Below are 13,226 nucleotides of genomic sequence, written 5' to 3'. Positions count from 1 at the left end.
CAGGTAACGGCCTGAGCGGAGGTGTGATTAGACGGTCTGTAGGTGTTCTGATGACACATGGTGGGTGGGCCTGCTTATACAACCTGCACAAGTGCTTCCTGTCTGTCCCATCAGCTGTTTTCAGCCCAGCAGGATGCTAATTGAGAGCACGGAGAAGGCTTTTATTTCTCCTGTCTTTCAGACGAAGTGTGCAGCAATCTGTGGTTTAATGAGCCTCAGTTCAGTTTGACTTCATCCCACAGAGAAGACGAGGTAAATCTAATCTAAACATTCCTTTGTAAACATCCATGCAGCCATTTTCTTTTACCCACTTCTCTGTGCCGGGGCGCTTTGGGTGAGACGTGGGGGACATCTGGGACAGGTTGCATGTCCATCACATGGACACGTAGAGACAAACGAGACAAACAACCATTCAGTTACCAGTTAACCTAACATGCATGTCTTTGGTCTGTGTGGAGGAAACCCACCTGTGCACGAGGAGAAAGGCTGCAGCCTGCGACCTTCTCAATGTGAAGGGATAGCTCCAACCACTGCACCACCGTGCCGTTACAATCTCTTCAAAGCTGAGAAAATCTGTCCTTTTAGCTGAACAAACTGGAGTTAAAACCTGCAGAATAGTCTAAAAAAAACAGGAGGTTTATTTCTAAAGTTGATGGAAGAGTTGAGGAAAGTCTGGAAGTAAAACCAAACAGGACTCGGTTGCAGGATAATGAAAGCGCAAAAATCAAATTTCATGTTCGCCACCTCTTTACTTCAGCACATCTGGTTTCAGAACATTTATTCCAGGGATCAACAATATGTGGTCCAGTTCCACGGATGATTAAAGTCAGAATGAAAGGAGGGACTGTGGGACTTCAGCCTGTCTGCAGGACGCTGTGCACAGCAGCAAAACTTCAAACGGCTGCAATGTGCCGTTTGATTTACAGCTAATTACTCCGTTACACTTTATTCTGCATTCTGTGTGTCAGATGTAAAACATTTCACTCTTAATATGTTGTTTGTTTAACATCTCTGGTCACAGCTCGTATTTCAGCAGGAGAAGTTTTGTATTTAGATTAGTTTGAACTTGCTGATACAGATTTTCAGATGGTGAGAATCTTAACGTTCAGTTTTAATGCCCAAGAACTTGACTAATAATAAACTGTAGACGTCGTAGAACTGAAGGCATGTCTGATTCCAGTCCAGAGGAGACGGGGTTTCAGAGGTCGCAGCTAATTGTGCAGAACATCCAGAGGCAGAAGAAGAGGCTCCATGCTGCTCTCTTCCTGTCTAACTGTTAGTGTTTCTGCAGCAGGCGGTGGCCTGGTGGTTGTTCAAACGATTGATACCACGGGCTCCAACATGAAGAGCAGCAGCCCCTCTGTTGTAAAGAAGGAAAACCTCTTTAATTTAAATTTCTGCCACCAGAGTGTCCATCTGTCTTTATTGTCTCCAGTAGAAATTTGTTTATTTCTCTTCAAAACCTTTAAGGGAAAAGAGATTCTTAAGTGTCGCCTTTTTTCTTTAAGTAAGAGAAACTGACTTCTTCTCTCGTGTCCCCTCTCATCCAAAGAGCTTCTTCAGGTCTGCAAAAAAACCTTTTCTCTTCTCTTCTTGCTCACGACTTAAATCAGAACCAGCTTCCTGTGACCCTGAACAGAAAACCGGGTAAAGAGAATTATTGGCTGGATGTTCCTTTTTCGAAGCACCTTGCCATTTTCTCTTTAATATCTGAAATAATCTAAATAAATGCTTCAGTTTTACTTATTACAGTCAGTCTGTTTCTGACACTTTTTAGTGACTTGTTTCTCTTTGGGAGGCTAAATGAAAACGAAGATGAACATTTCTGGTTTGTTTGGGGCATAAAAAGAAGAACATAATGATGTGCTGGATAAAAGAATTTAACAAAAAGTCATAAAAGGACTAATTTAGCTGTAGATTATTGCAGGGCGGCAGTTAGAGCTCTGCCTCCTGTAGAACTGTCATGTCCCCAAATATCTGCTTTCATTTCACATTTCATCTCTGTTTTATTGCGACTGGGAGCTGCAGAGCGAGCAAACACCAGCTTTTATTACTCCAAGCCTGTTGGCAGTTTGTTTGCCTTCGTCTTAGTCAGACACAGGAGAGGTTTGTCAGTCTGAAGGAAAATTAGAGTCAGAACTTTAGTGACTCTTTTATCTCCTCCTGGAAGCTCTGAATTAATTTACAAACTTCTGTACGGTGTTTGGCATCCAGCTGATGAGGTGGGTTTAAGTTAAAGAAAACTTCCCACACCTAAAAGTCTAATTACTGCTGATGTCTTTAAGTGTCCGTTTCCAACAAACTCTTCATCTTTTTTCAGACTCGGCAGAGTTTTTGCTCCGGTGCTTCAGAACATCTTTAATGTATAATAAGTTAATAAATGCTGGATCTGAGTAAGCACATGTTTCAGCTGTTTGTGCTCAGGGTCAGCAGAAAACAGCAGCAGCTTCAGTGTGAAGGAGGAGCATGAAAGGGTCGATCTGTGCTCCTGGAAAATGGCACATTTCTGCTGGAAAAATGGTTGGAAACTGTATGAACGCTGCAAAAAACTGAGCTTATCTATCATCAGACGCACTTAAAGAAATACTTTTTTTTTTTTTAGGAGTTCACATCATTTCTTAAAGTATGAAAAACTTCAGTCAAACGTATTATACCACTGCAGTGTTCTCAGCTCTGTTTTTAAATTATTATTCACTGCAGCTGGTTTAAGGCGGTGAAATAAACCTTTGAGAACAAATAAAAAATGGATGTGGATTGTGCTCCATAACCCTTAAAGAGTGTGAGAAGTCATGCAGAAAGGTAAAATGTGGCAAAAAGAAAGTTTTTAGTCTCTGATCAAATAAAATGCTATATTGGCTTCAAATATTTGTCATTTCAGTCGTTCATGTTTGATTATTGTTGCTTTCATTCCACCTTAAGAGGCAGGTTCCTGAGATGAAGTTTTACCTGTTATGTCGTCCAGTCGGCTCTGTAAATAAACAAAGTAACTGGATGCGGTCCAGTCTGGATGGTTATGGCTCCGGGGGGGCTGTCGATCCTCTGTGACTGACAGACACCTGAAACTTCAGGACGTTGAACCCTGGAAGCTGCCCGTCCTCCACAGTTGAGTGATTCATCAGTTGCCCCCAGCTTCCTGTGGGAAACGGCCACTTTCAGTGTGGGTGACGGCTGATGTGCCCACATGAAGAACATTGTTCAGCTCTCAGACTAATGACCACGTCCAGGAACCTCACCTGCTTTTAAAATAATCACTTCTGGCTCCTAAGACTGGCTCAGTTCTTCCCCACCTGTTCGTCATGATTAATCTGTAGATATTTGTTCACTGGGGGGAAATAACCACCTACCAATGGAAGAAGACTTTTAAAATGCACCCTAAAAACAAAAAAAACATCCAAAATATCCTTAAATGACTGTGGGCTGAAGTTGGCTAAAATTTAGAAAAATACAAATGTTAGGAGGAACAAGGAAATCATCTCTTACACAGTTGAAGCTTTACTGTTTTTATTTAATTATGACTCTTTATTTAATCAGGAGGTCTCGCTGAGATGAAAATCTCATTTCTAAGAGAGATCTGACCAAGAATGAATTTATTAACAGAAATGTTTTGTCAAGATTTAAGTTAAAGGAAGATTTTTATTTATTTTTTTAAAATAACCAGCAGCTCAGATTAAAGTAAATCTTTGAGTTTTTTTCTAATTTAGATAAAAACTTGGTTTAAGGGGATAAATATTCAGCTGATTGTCTCGTTTCATTTATGTTGTGGAAACTCAACATTTAAACTTCCATACTGTTTGAAAGTTTAAAAATCATTTTCATGAGAGCAAATGCATCAGTAGAATTTATGTAGTCAGTTTTTAAAAGCCAACAACTGAGGCTTCATCTCCTGAAACATTAATGTGTAAAATGTGTCGTATTATAATTAGAAAATCAGATTTTCATGTTTGGATAAATGTGGAAATGAGGCGGAAATGTTTTCTAATGAATGTTTGAATTAGCTTTTATTATTCTGTAATTAGCACCTCTGGTGTTGCTGAAAGTGTGATGATGATGATGAAGAGTCTGGTGCATCGTTGTCTATAGATCCGTCTTTTTTACATCCTGTTAGCTCGAGCAGACATGCATGACGCTGTCTGGAAACAAGTCGCCTCGCTCCGTCTGACGCTCAGAAGATGCTGGTTCATTTTATCTGACACCGCGAGAACCTCCAGAAGCTCTGTTCTGTCCGGAGATGGGTTCTGCTGCCATGTGACGTCAGCTGTGGATGAGCGGTTCTTCCTGTTTGGAGGAAAGATGTTGGATCTGATACACGAATAGACGTCTGCAGTCTGAGATGGAAAGAGAGGAAATCTTTCCTCCACAGATCTGGACCATATTCTGAGCCAATAATTAGTTTTAGCTTTGATTTCTGTAACTTTCTGATTCCAAACCTCCACAGTTAAAGTCATTTACTGTAGTTCTCTGCATCAGGAGGGGTTTGTTTTTCTGACCCCTTTCAGGTGAAATTTGAAGCATTTTAAAGTGCTGATGGCGCCATGCTGCCATGTTTGTTTTGTCTCCCTGCAGTACGTGGAGGCCATCAGCAATAAGCAGAGCGAGCTGGACAACTACATCGCTGAGGGCTACAAGAACGCTCTGTCCGAGGAGAGGAGGAGGTACTGCTTCCTGGTAGACCGTCAGTGTGCCGTGGCCAAGAACAGCAACGTCTACCACAGCAAGGTGAGTCGGATCACTTCCTGTTCGCTGTCAGCTGTTAGCGTCCATCTTTCCTCTCAGGTAACTGCAGCTCAAACCAGGGAAAGATGACATCCCATCCAAACCCAGCCAACAAGCTGCAGCTTTTACAGAAACTTCTACACAATAAAATAAAACAATACTTTTTATTGTTTGATCCACAGCAAACACTGCTGCACCACACGGTGATTTAATGTTTTTAGAAGCACGCAGTCTGAGTTATGTTGCTTATTAGTGGAGTTAGACATGACAGATTCTCTGTTTTTACACAATAAACTCCAGCTTGTTAACTTTTGAACTGCTGAAGAAATTCACCAGTTTTCTGCTGCAGTTTTCATGAACATGACAGAAGTTTACAAACCAAACACCTTCTTTCCCCCACCCACAGTGGTGACCAATAAATTCAGCTAATTTTAGTTTCTTTAGCTCTTTTAGCTGAGCTCTGCTGCAGAACATCTTCTTAACACTTGTTTGGACCAAATACTGATGTGAAAGCTGTTAAGTTTCATCTTTTAAAATCACTTCTTTGACGTCAGTTTTCACTTTAATTTGGAAAAACTCTGGAGCATTTAACAAGACGCCACAAACCAAGAGCTAGAAAAGACCAAAGCAGAGCTAAAACAGAAATTATAAATATAAATGTTAACTTTTTTTTTCTTGCAGCAAATACGTCCTTGTTGCTGCTGGTAGTTTGAAGATGCTGTGTGAACACCTTGGAAAATGAGGCTCTTTTACAGCAAATTAGCATCAAAAATCCTTCAAACCAGATTAGTGGATTGGCTGATTGGAAAAAATGATTGCCTCTCGACTGGTTACAGACTCTGATTGTGGATGTTTAAAACGTAGGTGCAGGTATTTGCTTTGCTTCAATCTGGGGGGGGGGGCAAAGACAAATCAGCCCCAATCATCCTCAGATGCATCGATGCAGCAGATCAGGAGATCCAACCATTCATAAAAATCAGTCGGAAAAGTTCGTCCCTCCCACGGTTTCACCCTCCCTCCCTTCACATTCAGAGGTGAGGAGGAGGATGAAGGGGGGGGAGAAAATGACCCAGTTCTGCAGGAACACTTGGTTCCGACTCGCTGCATGTGGGTGTGAAAGTGTCTGAATGGGTGATTGATAGACAGAAGGAAGCACAGAACACAAAGTGCTGATGTGATGATTAAACAACAGAACTGGAACGGGCAGCTGGCCCAATAAGACTTTATTTTAAGTTAAAAACAAAAAAAGAAACGACAAACACTAAAGATCCTCTGTTTTCAGAGAGTTAATGGCATTAAATAAAAACATAATAAGATTGTTGAGATGAGAGTTGAATAAAAGTAGCATTCCTCGAGACTTCCTTTCGTTTTAAAACCATCTTCCTTGATCTGTTAGGCCTCAGAGTTGGGGATGATTCTCAGCTAATACCACTCCACATTTTACCTCAGTGTCTGAGTTATTGATATTTTCATGTTGGCTAGGGTCGATTAGCTGAGGCGGCCATCTTGTGTCAGGTTGTAGACGTACACCTGTCGTCTGATTTGGTTTCTGCTGTTGCATCGTGGAGTAATTGTTGGGTCGTTTCAGATTTAATGATGAATAGCTGTCCCTAAACTGTAATTAATGCAGCTGAATAAAAGGATCGGACTTCCTCCCAGGACCCGTTTGCGTTTCTAAAAGTTGGTTTGTAGTGGAGTGTGAGCAGGAAGAGCCACCGTCTGTGCCGGTACCGGCACTGACCACCTACGCTCTATCTTTGCTATCTGACAGGCTAACTGGGGTCTTAATGACTCATCCTCTTCACCAGAGGCTTCGTGTTCTGAGGAAAAGTTTACAGAACAAACAAAGAAATCTGTGTTTATAAGTGACACCTTCATGTTATCTTGTTTTCAGTGATGCAGGTATTCACCTGCGTGTTCTGATCTTTTCAGAAATAACACCAGCACTTTATTCACATGCTGAACGCCTGTTTTTAGTATAAATTTGAACAGCTTTGGGAACAAAGGACCACCTATAAGTGGCAGTTTTCATCTGAATGTGTATTTTTGTCCTAAATGAGTTTTTTTTTTTTTCCTGGACTTTTCTTTGATGATCGCTCTCAGCTGACGCTGCAGCCCACTCGCTCCCAGCAGGTCCGGTCACCCTGCCGTTCATCCTCCACATCAGCTCGCTCGGGTTAAAACCCTCCGACTTTATTCAAGCTTTCAGGACTCGTTTTTTCACTGATGATGCTGAATGCAAATCAGGATGTTTATGTAACGCAGCTGCTGTATAATGCATGGACCGACTGAGAGCTTCATGGATCGACCCGTACAGAATGTTCTCCTCGAGTTTTAACTTTGACCCGTTTCATCCATTATTCATCCAAAATTTGTGTGATCTGCTGCAGATATTCCACATATTTTTTTAAAAATGGTTACAAAATCCATCTTTTTTTTTTTACCACCAGATTCTAATTAAAACTAAGCCCCAAGTATGGCATTTTTAAAAAGGTTGTAGGTTTTTGCAGAAACGCCACAAAGTTTTAATACTTATGTTTGCAAACATGCTGGTTCTTCTTCTTTCTGCTGCGCCCTTTAAGGTGGTGTCCAACTCAAAACTGAGAAAATGCATCCATTTTTATCTGCAGTCTCACTGAATGGAGCGTTTGCGACCAAATAACCATCGAGTTTTTAAAAACCACAGCTTATTCTCTTGTTGCCACCTCGGCACCGCCTCCACATTTATGATTTCATCTGCTGGAGAACAGAAATGAAGACGGGCAGATTTTGACATCCATCCATCCATTCATCTGTCCGTCAGTTTTCTTTACCTGCTTCTCCTTTCTGGGTCTGGGGACAGTTTTTTAAAAAACTATTTATCAGTTACCTCAGATTTTTTTTTCTGCTGGAGTCAAAATCCAGCTCCAGCCCTCTGGAGACGCCGGCAACAACTTTGATTTTTTTGAGAGAAAAGTTGTTTTAAAAATGTTTTTCAACAAGTTTAAAAGTCAAGTGATGGGACTGTTCACCTCTGAGAAACACGTGAGGAAGCTGGGAACCCTGCTGAGGTCTGGAGACATTCGGGAGACATTCGGGAGACATTCGGGAGACATTCTCGAGACTCCCTCAGGAAGGCAGTTTGCCATTCACTCACACCTTTAGTTCTCACAGTGGATCATCAGCCTCCATCTCCTCCTATACCAACCAACCAGTTTCCCTCAGGAGATCAATAAAGTTTATTTTATTTTATTCTCCTCTATCCTCCTCTGTCACACCAACTCTGCCTGACATATAGAAGAAATGGAGATGGGGAAATAAAAACACGCATTCATTTTAATCCACTTGAATTTAATTTCTAGATTAGTTTTATGATCATATTTAGTCATGACGTTTGCTTATTTATTACCTAAGTTGTTGTTCCAGGTTCTGACAGATTGAAACGATGAGAGAACTCTTCAACATAAACATGTCAACATTTTTAGAGATTTCTCAGTAAAAGGTAGAAATGATTCTGTGTAGATGAGCTCAAACAGTCTGGTTAGTTGACCCGTTTCTCCCCTCTGCCTTCCAGGGTAAGGAGCTTTTATCCCAGAAGATCCCGGTGTGGCAGCAGGCGTGTGCCGAGCCAAACAAACTGCCGGACCGGGCCATGTACCTGGCCCAGCAGATGAGCGGCGCGGCTGGCACCTTGCCTCCTGGTGCTCACCACCCCAGTATCTCTGAGCCCATCCCCGGCGCCAAGCCTCTGCCGGTGCCTCCGGAGCTGGCGGCCTTCAGGGCCGGCGGGAGCCTGGGTCAGCAGGTCAGTCCCTGCAGCCCTCGGATCATGGAAGGAAAATATCCAGGGGAAAGAACATTTAATTTAGCTTTATGGACAAAAAGTGACGGGAAAACTTCAGTCGGTGCATATGTGAGCTGGAAAAAGAAGAAATTAAATTAAAATAACAATTTCCTACAAATAAAAGAAATGCAAATTGAAAATGTGATTCTGTGTTAACTGAAAATATTACCATTTGTGGATTTATTTGATTGTTTAGTTTCCTCCCACCGAAGCTGAGAGGAGCAGAGGCGGGATCAGTTTCTGACTCATCAGTTAGTTTGTGCAGGAACTGACAATTCATATATGGATGCAAGAGACAGGAGATGAAGCGAGATATGGTTTCCTGCTGCGTCTCATTGTGTCATTTCTTAGCTTTCACCATGAAGTTCCCTTTAAAGAAAATGAATAACAGCTGAGGCACAAACGCAGTAAAAGATGCCTAATGAGAACCATAACAGGACTTTTAAAGGGGGGCTGACCTCGCCAATGGTGCTCTGCATGGAATCATTACCAAACTACGCTAACAAGCTTTACTTGTACCAAAGACCGTTAAACCCCCTCCTCCTGCAGGCTCTGGTTTGGTGGAGATGTTGTAAAAACTGAAACTCTCCCCCAGGCTTCACTTGTTCTGTTTGTTTTTAACGCAGTAAACAAAGTTTTTATTTATTTTTTTTAACGGCAAGCACTTTGTGACCCAGATAACTGTTAACGAGCTGCAGAAAGTTATGTAACGGCTCCAGCTGATGGAACGTCTCCCCGGTAACAGAGGCTGATGGGGGCTGTGGACGGAGCCATGCCGGTGATGAACGGCGCCGCCGGCGGAGAGGACTACCAGCAGTGGGTGGAGGGGAAGGTCGCCCAGGCCAAGGCCTCGCCGCAGACTCACCGGCACGGAGCGGAGGTCTACTCCAACACCCTGCCTGTGCGCAAGGCCGCCCCCGCCAAGAGCAAAACCACACTACGTAAGAATTGTTTAGATTTGTTCCTTTAAGCACAGCAGGAGTGTGTGAACGATGCAGGAAAGATCAGGATGAAAGCCTCTTTAAGGGATTATATGGACAGAAGTGTAAGGGCTTTAAGCTTCTTTAAGTTAATTGTTTTAGTTGTGCAACACATCCAGAGTATTAGATCACTCTCAGAGCTCTTATTAACCTCACAGCGTTAAACATGTCGGGTCAAACTGTTGGTTTAAACCAGGGATCTGCAACCTGTGGCTCCGTTAAAGATTTTCATTCAGAAAGATGATTAAAATCTTTCATTTTAACATAAAGGCTGCTCTAAACGAATGTCTCTGTGTGTAAAAACCATCAAATATCAGGGTTTAGGTTTTCTTTCTGGGTTTGAAAGATCTTGTGTTTTATAACAACAAATAAGCTGTGAAGGTGTAAGAAATTTAATGTACAACTCAAAAACAGCCTGTGCAGTTTAATGAAAGATTCAAGCAGAAGTAAAAAGAGATGTGACTGTTTCCAGTGGAGACCCGGACTCTGCCCCGCTCCAGCTCCATGGCTGCAGGGCTGGAGAGGAACGGAAGAACTCGAGTCCAGGCCATCTTCTCCCACGCCGCGGGCGACAACAGCACGCTGCTCAGCTTCTCCGAGGGCGACGTCATCACCCTGCTGGTCCCTGAGGCCCGCGACGGCTGGCACTACGGGGAGAACGAGAAGACCAGGATGTGAGTCCAGCTTGGGTTTGCTTCAGTGTTTGTCTAGCAGAGAGATGGACCTGTGACATGTTGCTGATGTGTGCTGCAGGCGGGGCTGGTTTCCCTTCTCCTACACCCAGGTGATCTCTGAGAGCGACCGAGACACCATGAGGCAACTTCGAGTTCACAAGTAGGTGTTTACTGTGGTTTGGATTTAGACGGGCAATTCTGATGCATCTAAAGTTTTTCTTCTAAGATTAAGACATTGAAATATGATTCCTCAGTCATGGAAGATGCTTCCAAATGAAATGAGTCTTTGCAGACATTTCCACCTGTCCTGCAGGTGACGACATGTTTGTGGTTATTTTCTGTCCGTGTGCGTTTCCAGCCTCAACCACGGGAAAAGCAGCAGCACAGGAAACCTTCTGGAGAGAGAAGACATGACTCTCCCCGTCGCTGATTACAGCGTGCACTCCCGCATGGCTGCGCAGAGCGCGGCGTCTCTGCACGGCCGACAGCAGCGCCCCTACAGCGTGGCGGTGCCGGGCTTTTCACAGGTAGGGTTCACTGCAGAACACACACACACACACACAGATCTGCTGTAACTGACTGTCAGCATGAAGGCAGCTCTGCTGTGACAGGCTGCCTCTTTTAAAGAAACTCTTAGATGAGTTTCCAACATTAAATTACATAAAAGCAGGAGTCATTTCTGCTCAGTTTGTCTTTACGGAGGTCAGGAGTTTGATGGGAAACTGCTCAGACTGGAGGAGTCCACCTCTGGACCCGGGTGCTTCCGTTTCTGACGCGTTCACCCAGCTGTCTGCTGCTGATGAGGCCGAGCTGAATTTTTCAGAAGCAAAATGAGTCTTATGAAACAGTAAACCCCTGTTTTCCTCCTACGCCTCACCTAGAAATGAACGTGTGGGCGACGCTTATTTGCACAGCAGTCATGTAACAACTTAAACTGTTCTGTGTGCCTCACAGCGATGACGGGTTTGTCGTTTTATCATCAGGCATTCAAGAGATACCAGCAGCTAAAGCTGCGTTACAAGTCAGACAAATCAAACCTGTTTTTATTGAAATCATCATGTATGATGATGCATTACTCATACAGCAGAATCTGCTCCTGCAGAGATTTACAAAAACATATAATTTCATGTGAAAGATTATGAAAATGTTCATGACCCATCTCTTGCAGATATATAACTTTAGCCTTGAGAAAATAATTTTTGCTATGATTTTAAGCAACAAAATTGTCAAAGTTTATTGGAATAAAAACAGTGCCTTTATAAGATGGATTTTTTTTAGGAAAAGCTGTATCAGCACTGGGCCTGATTTAGCTGAACTAAAAGGTTTTTGTGTTAAGCTTATGGCACATCGTGTCAGTGATTGTATCTCAGTGTAATGCTGTTAATGCAAAGATTTAAACTTATAAACTTTAGTTTCACTGAGAGATCAGTTTAAGTTAGTAAATTTCTGCTGAGATGTTGCAGAATCTCTCTGCTGCCCCCTGCTGGCTGCTCTGATTGTTGCAGCAATAATTGGTTTTAAAATAAACAACAACCCAACATCTTTGCCTCTCTTTGTTTTCTTTGCAGCAGGGAGTTGAAGAGTATGAACCTCGCTTCCCCACAAGGTAAGACCTTATTTTAGTTGATGTTTGATAGTCAGTCAGTTCTGTTCTGGGTGGGAAGCCAGAGACTGAATCCGTCCTGCTGGCTGGGTAAACAGGAAGCTTTTCTTTAAACCCATCTGATGAAAGTCCAGTTAGAATTAGCTGCCCATGTTAACACAGCTGATAGGAGGGATTGGGACAAATATATCACAGATCAGGCGACCAACCAACCAGAATGCACCATGCTTTTTTTGTTTTTGTTGTTATTTTTTCATTTTATGTTGCCTTCATGTTTTGTCACCATCTGTTTGATAGAAAACCATAAAGGAAGAAATCATGTTGTGTTTACTGCATTTTATACCAACATCTAGAGAAACACTAATCTGATTAGTTGTCAGCAGAATCTAATAAGTGAGACGGTTTCTTCATTGGTAGATCTGAACATGCTGATTTATTCTGAATTATAAGCATCAGGATGCGGTGGACAAGTTATAATAAAATAAATAAAAATAAAATCAGGATGGTGAAAACCTGCACTGCTTTGAGTTTTGTATTTTTGTGCTGCAGCTGGCTTTAAATGAGCAGTGAATTTTTAATCTTATTGATCATTTTATAAAGTAAATCTAACTTTATCTTTGAGTTTCAGTATAATATCAGGTTTCTGACTCTCAGCTGGGAGAGAGAATTTAATCACATTTAGATGTTTTGGTATGCTTATAAAAACATGGTTAATTCCAACTCTGTGTGATTACTTCCTCGTGTTTCTGTGGATCTAAACTAGGAGTAAAGTCATGTGACTCTGAGGCTCATGTGGCATTTTAGGGCCTGAGGCGCAGCAGTTATTCAGGTTTTGTGGTTTAAATCTGATATTTATTTATTCCTGTTCTGTCAGCGATGCAGACACTTCTGTGTTTGTGATAGACGGAGAGTTATATGAGGATTTAGGGATATTTCAGTATTTTATCCAAGAGATGCATTACTGTACCACTTTTCCTTTAGTATTTGACCAGATCTGTGATATCATATATCATATCGTGTAGTCTGACAGTGGTTTCCAAAGTTGGGGTCTGAACCCCACTGTGGGTCACAAAGTGTTAGGTTGGGGGTCCCTCAGTGATCTCCAGAAATCAAATTACTTTTTAAAAAATAATTTCTGCTATTACAGATTATTCATTGCTTTCTGTGGTAAACTGTCATGTCCATTTAAGGCATGTTATTGGAGTTTTAGTTCCTTTATGTTTCCTTTGTTTCATCTATTTTATGTTTTATCATCATCTCACACCGTGAAGCTTCTGTTTCTTTTATCTGCTGCATCTCCATCCACCCAGTCCCTGCTTTAACACTCGCCATCCTCCAGGGCACTGCTCATGTCACAGATCAGAGACCGATCAGGTCAGTCTGTGGGGTTTAGAGTCAGATCAGGTCAGTCTGTGGGGTTTACAGTCAGATCA

At 42.2% G+C, this 13,226-nt stretch overlaps 1 protein-coding gene across 10 annotated transcripts in view; it reads left to right on the top strand.

Annotated features, from left to right (window-relative positions):
• LOC108245586 (brain-specific angiogenesis inhibitor 1-associated protein 2-like) overlaps positions 1–13,226 on the top strand; it is a 50,906-nt gene that overhangs the window by 28,268 nt on the left and 9,412 nt on the right. For 5 of the 10 annotated variants that reach the window (XR_005234344.1, XM_025009673.2, XM_017432625.3 and 2 more), the window contains exons 8-14: positions 4,564–4,716; positions 8,267–8,497; positions 9,282–9,477; positions 9,989–10,190; positions 10,270–10,350; positions 10,549–10,717; positions 11,759–11,796. Coding sequence is in view for 8 of the 10 variants with exons in the window: in XM_025009673.2 (XP_024865441.1) it covers positions 4,564–4,716; positions 8,267–8,497; positions 9,282–9,477; positions 9,989–10,190; positions 10,270–10,350; positions 10,549–10,717; positions 11,759–11,796 (1,070 nt within the window). In the remaining 2 variants the exon portion in view is untranslated. Of the gene's footprint in view, positions 1–4,563; positions 4,717–8,266; positions 8,498–9,281; positions 9,478–9,988; positions 10,191–10,269; positions 10,351–10,548; positions 10,718–11,758; positions 11,797–13,103; positions 13,168–13,226 lie in introns of all 10 variants that reach the window. The other 5 variants (XM_037980968.1, XM_025009674.2, XM_037980970.1 and 2 more) reach the window with 2 other exon arrangements.

The sequence above is a fragment of the Kryptolebias marmoratus genome, linkage group LG17 (genome assembly GCF_001649575.2).
Source record: "Kryptolebias marmoratus isolate JLee-2015 linkage group LG17, ASM164957v2, whole genome shotgun sequence".
Classification (NCBI taxonomy): Eukaryota; Metazoa; Chordata; class Actinopteri; order Cyprinodontiformes; family Rivulidae; genus Kryptolebias; species Kryptolebias marmoratus.
The sequence above is the reverse complement of the archived record's forward strand: the minus strand, read 5'-3'. Positions and strand labels throughout refer to the sequence as shown.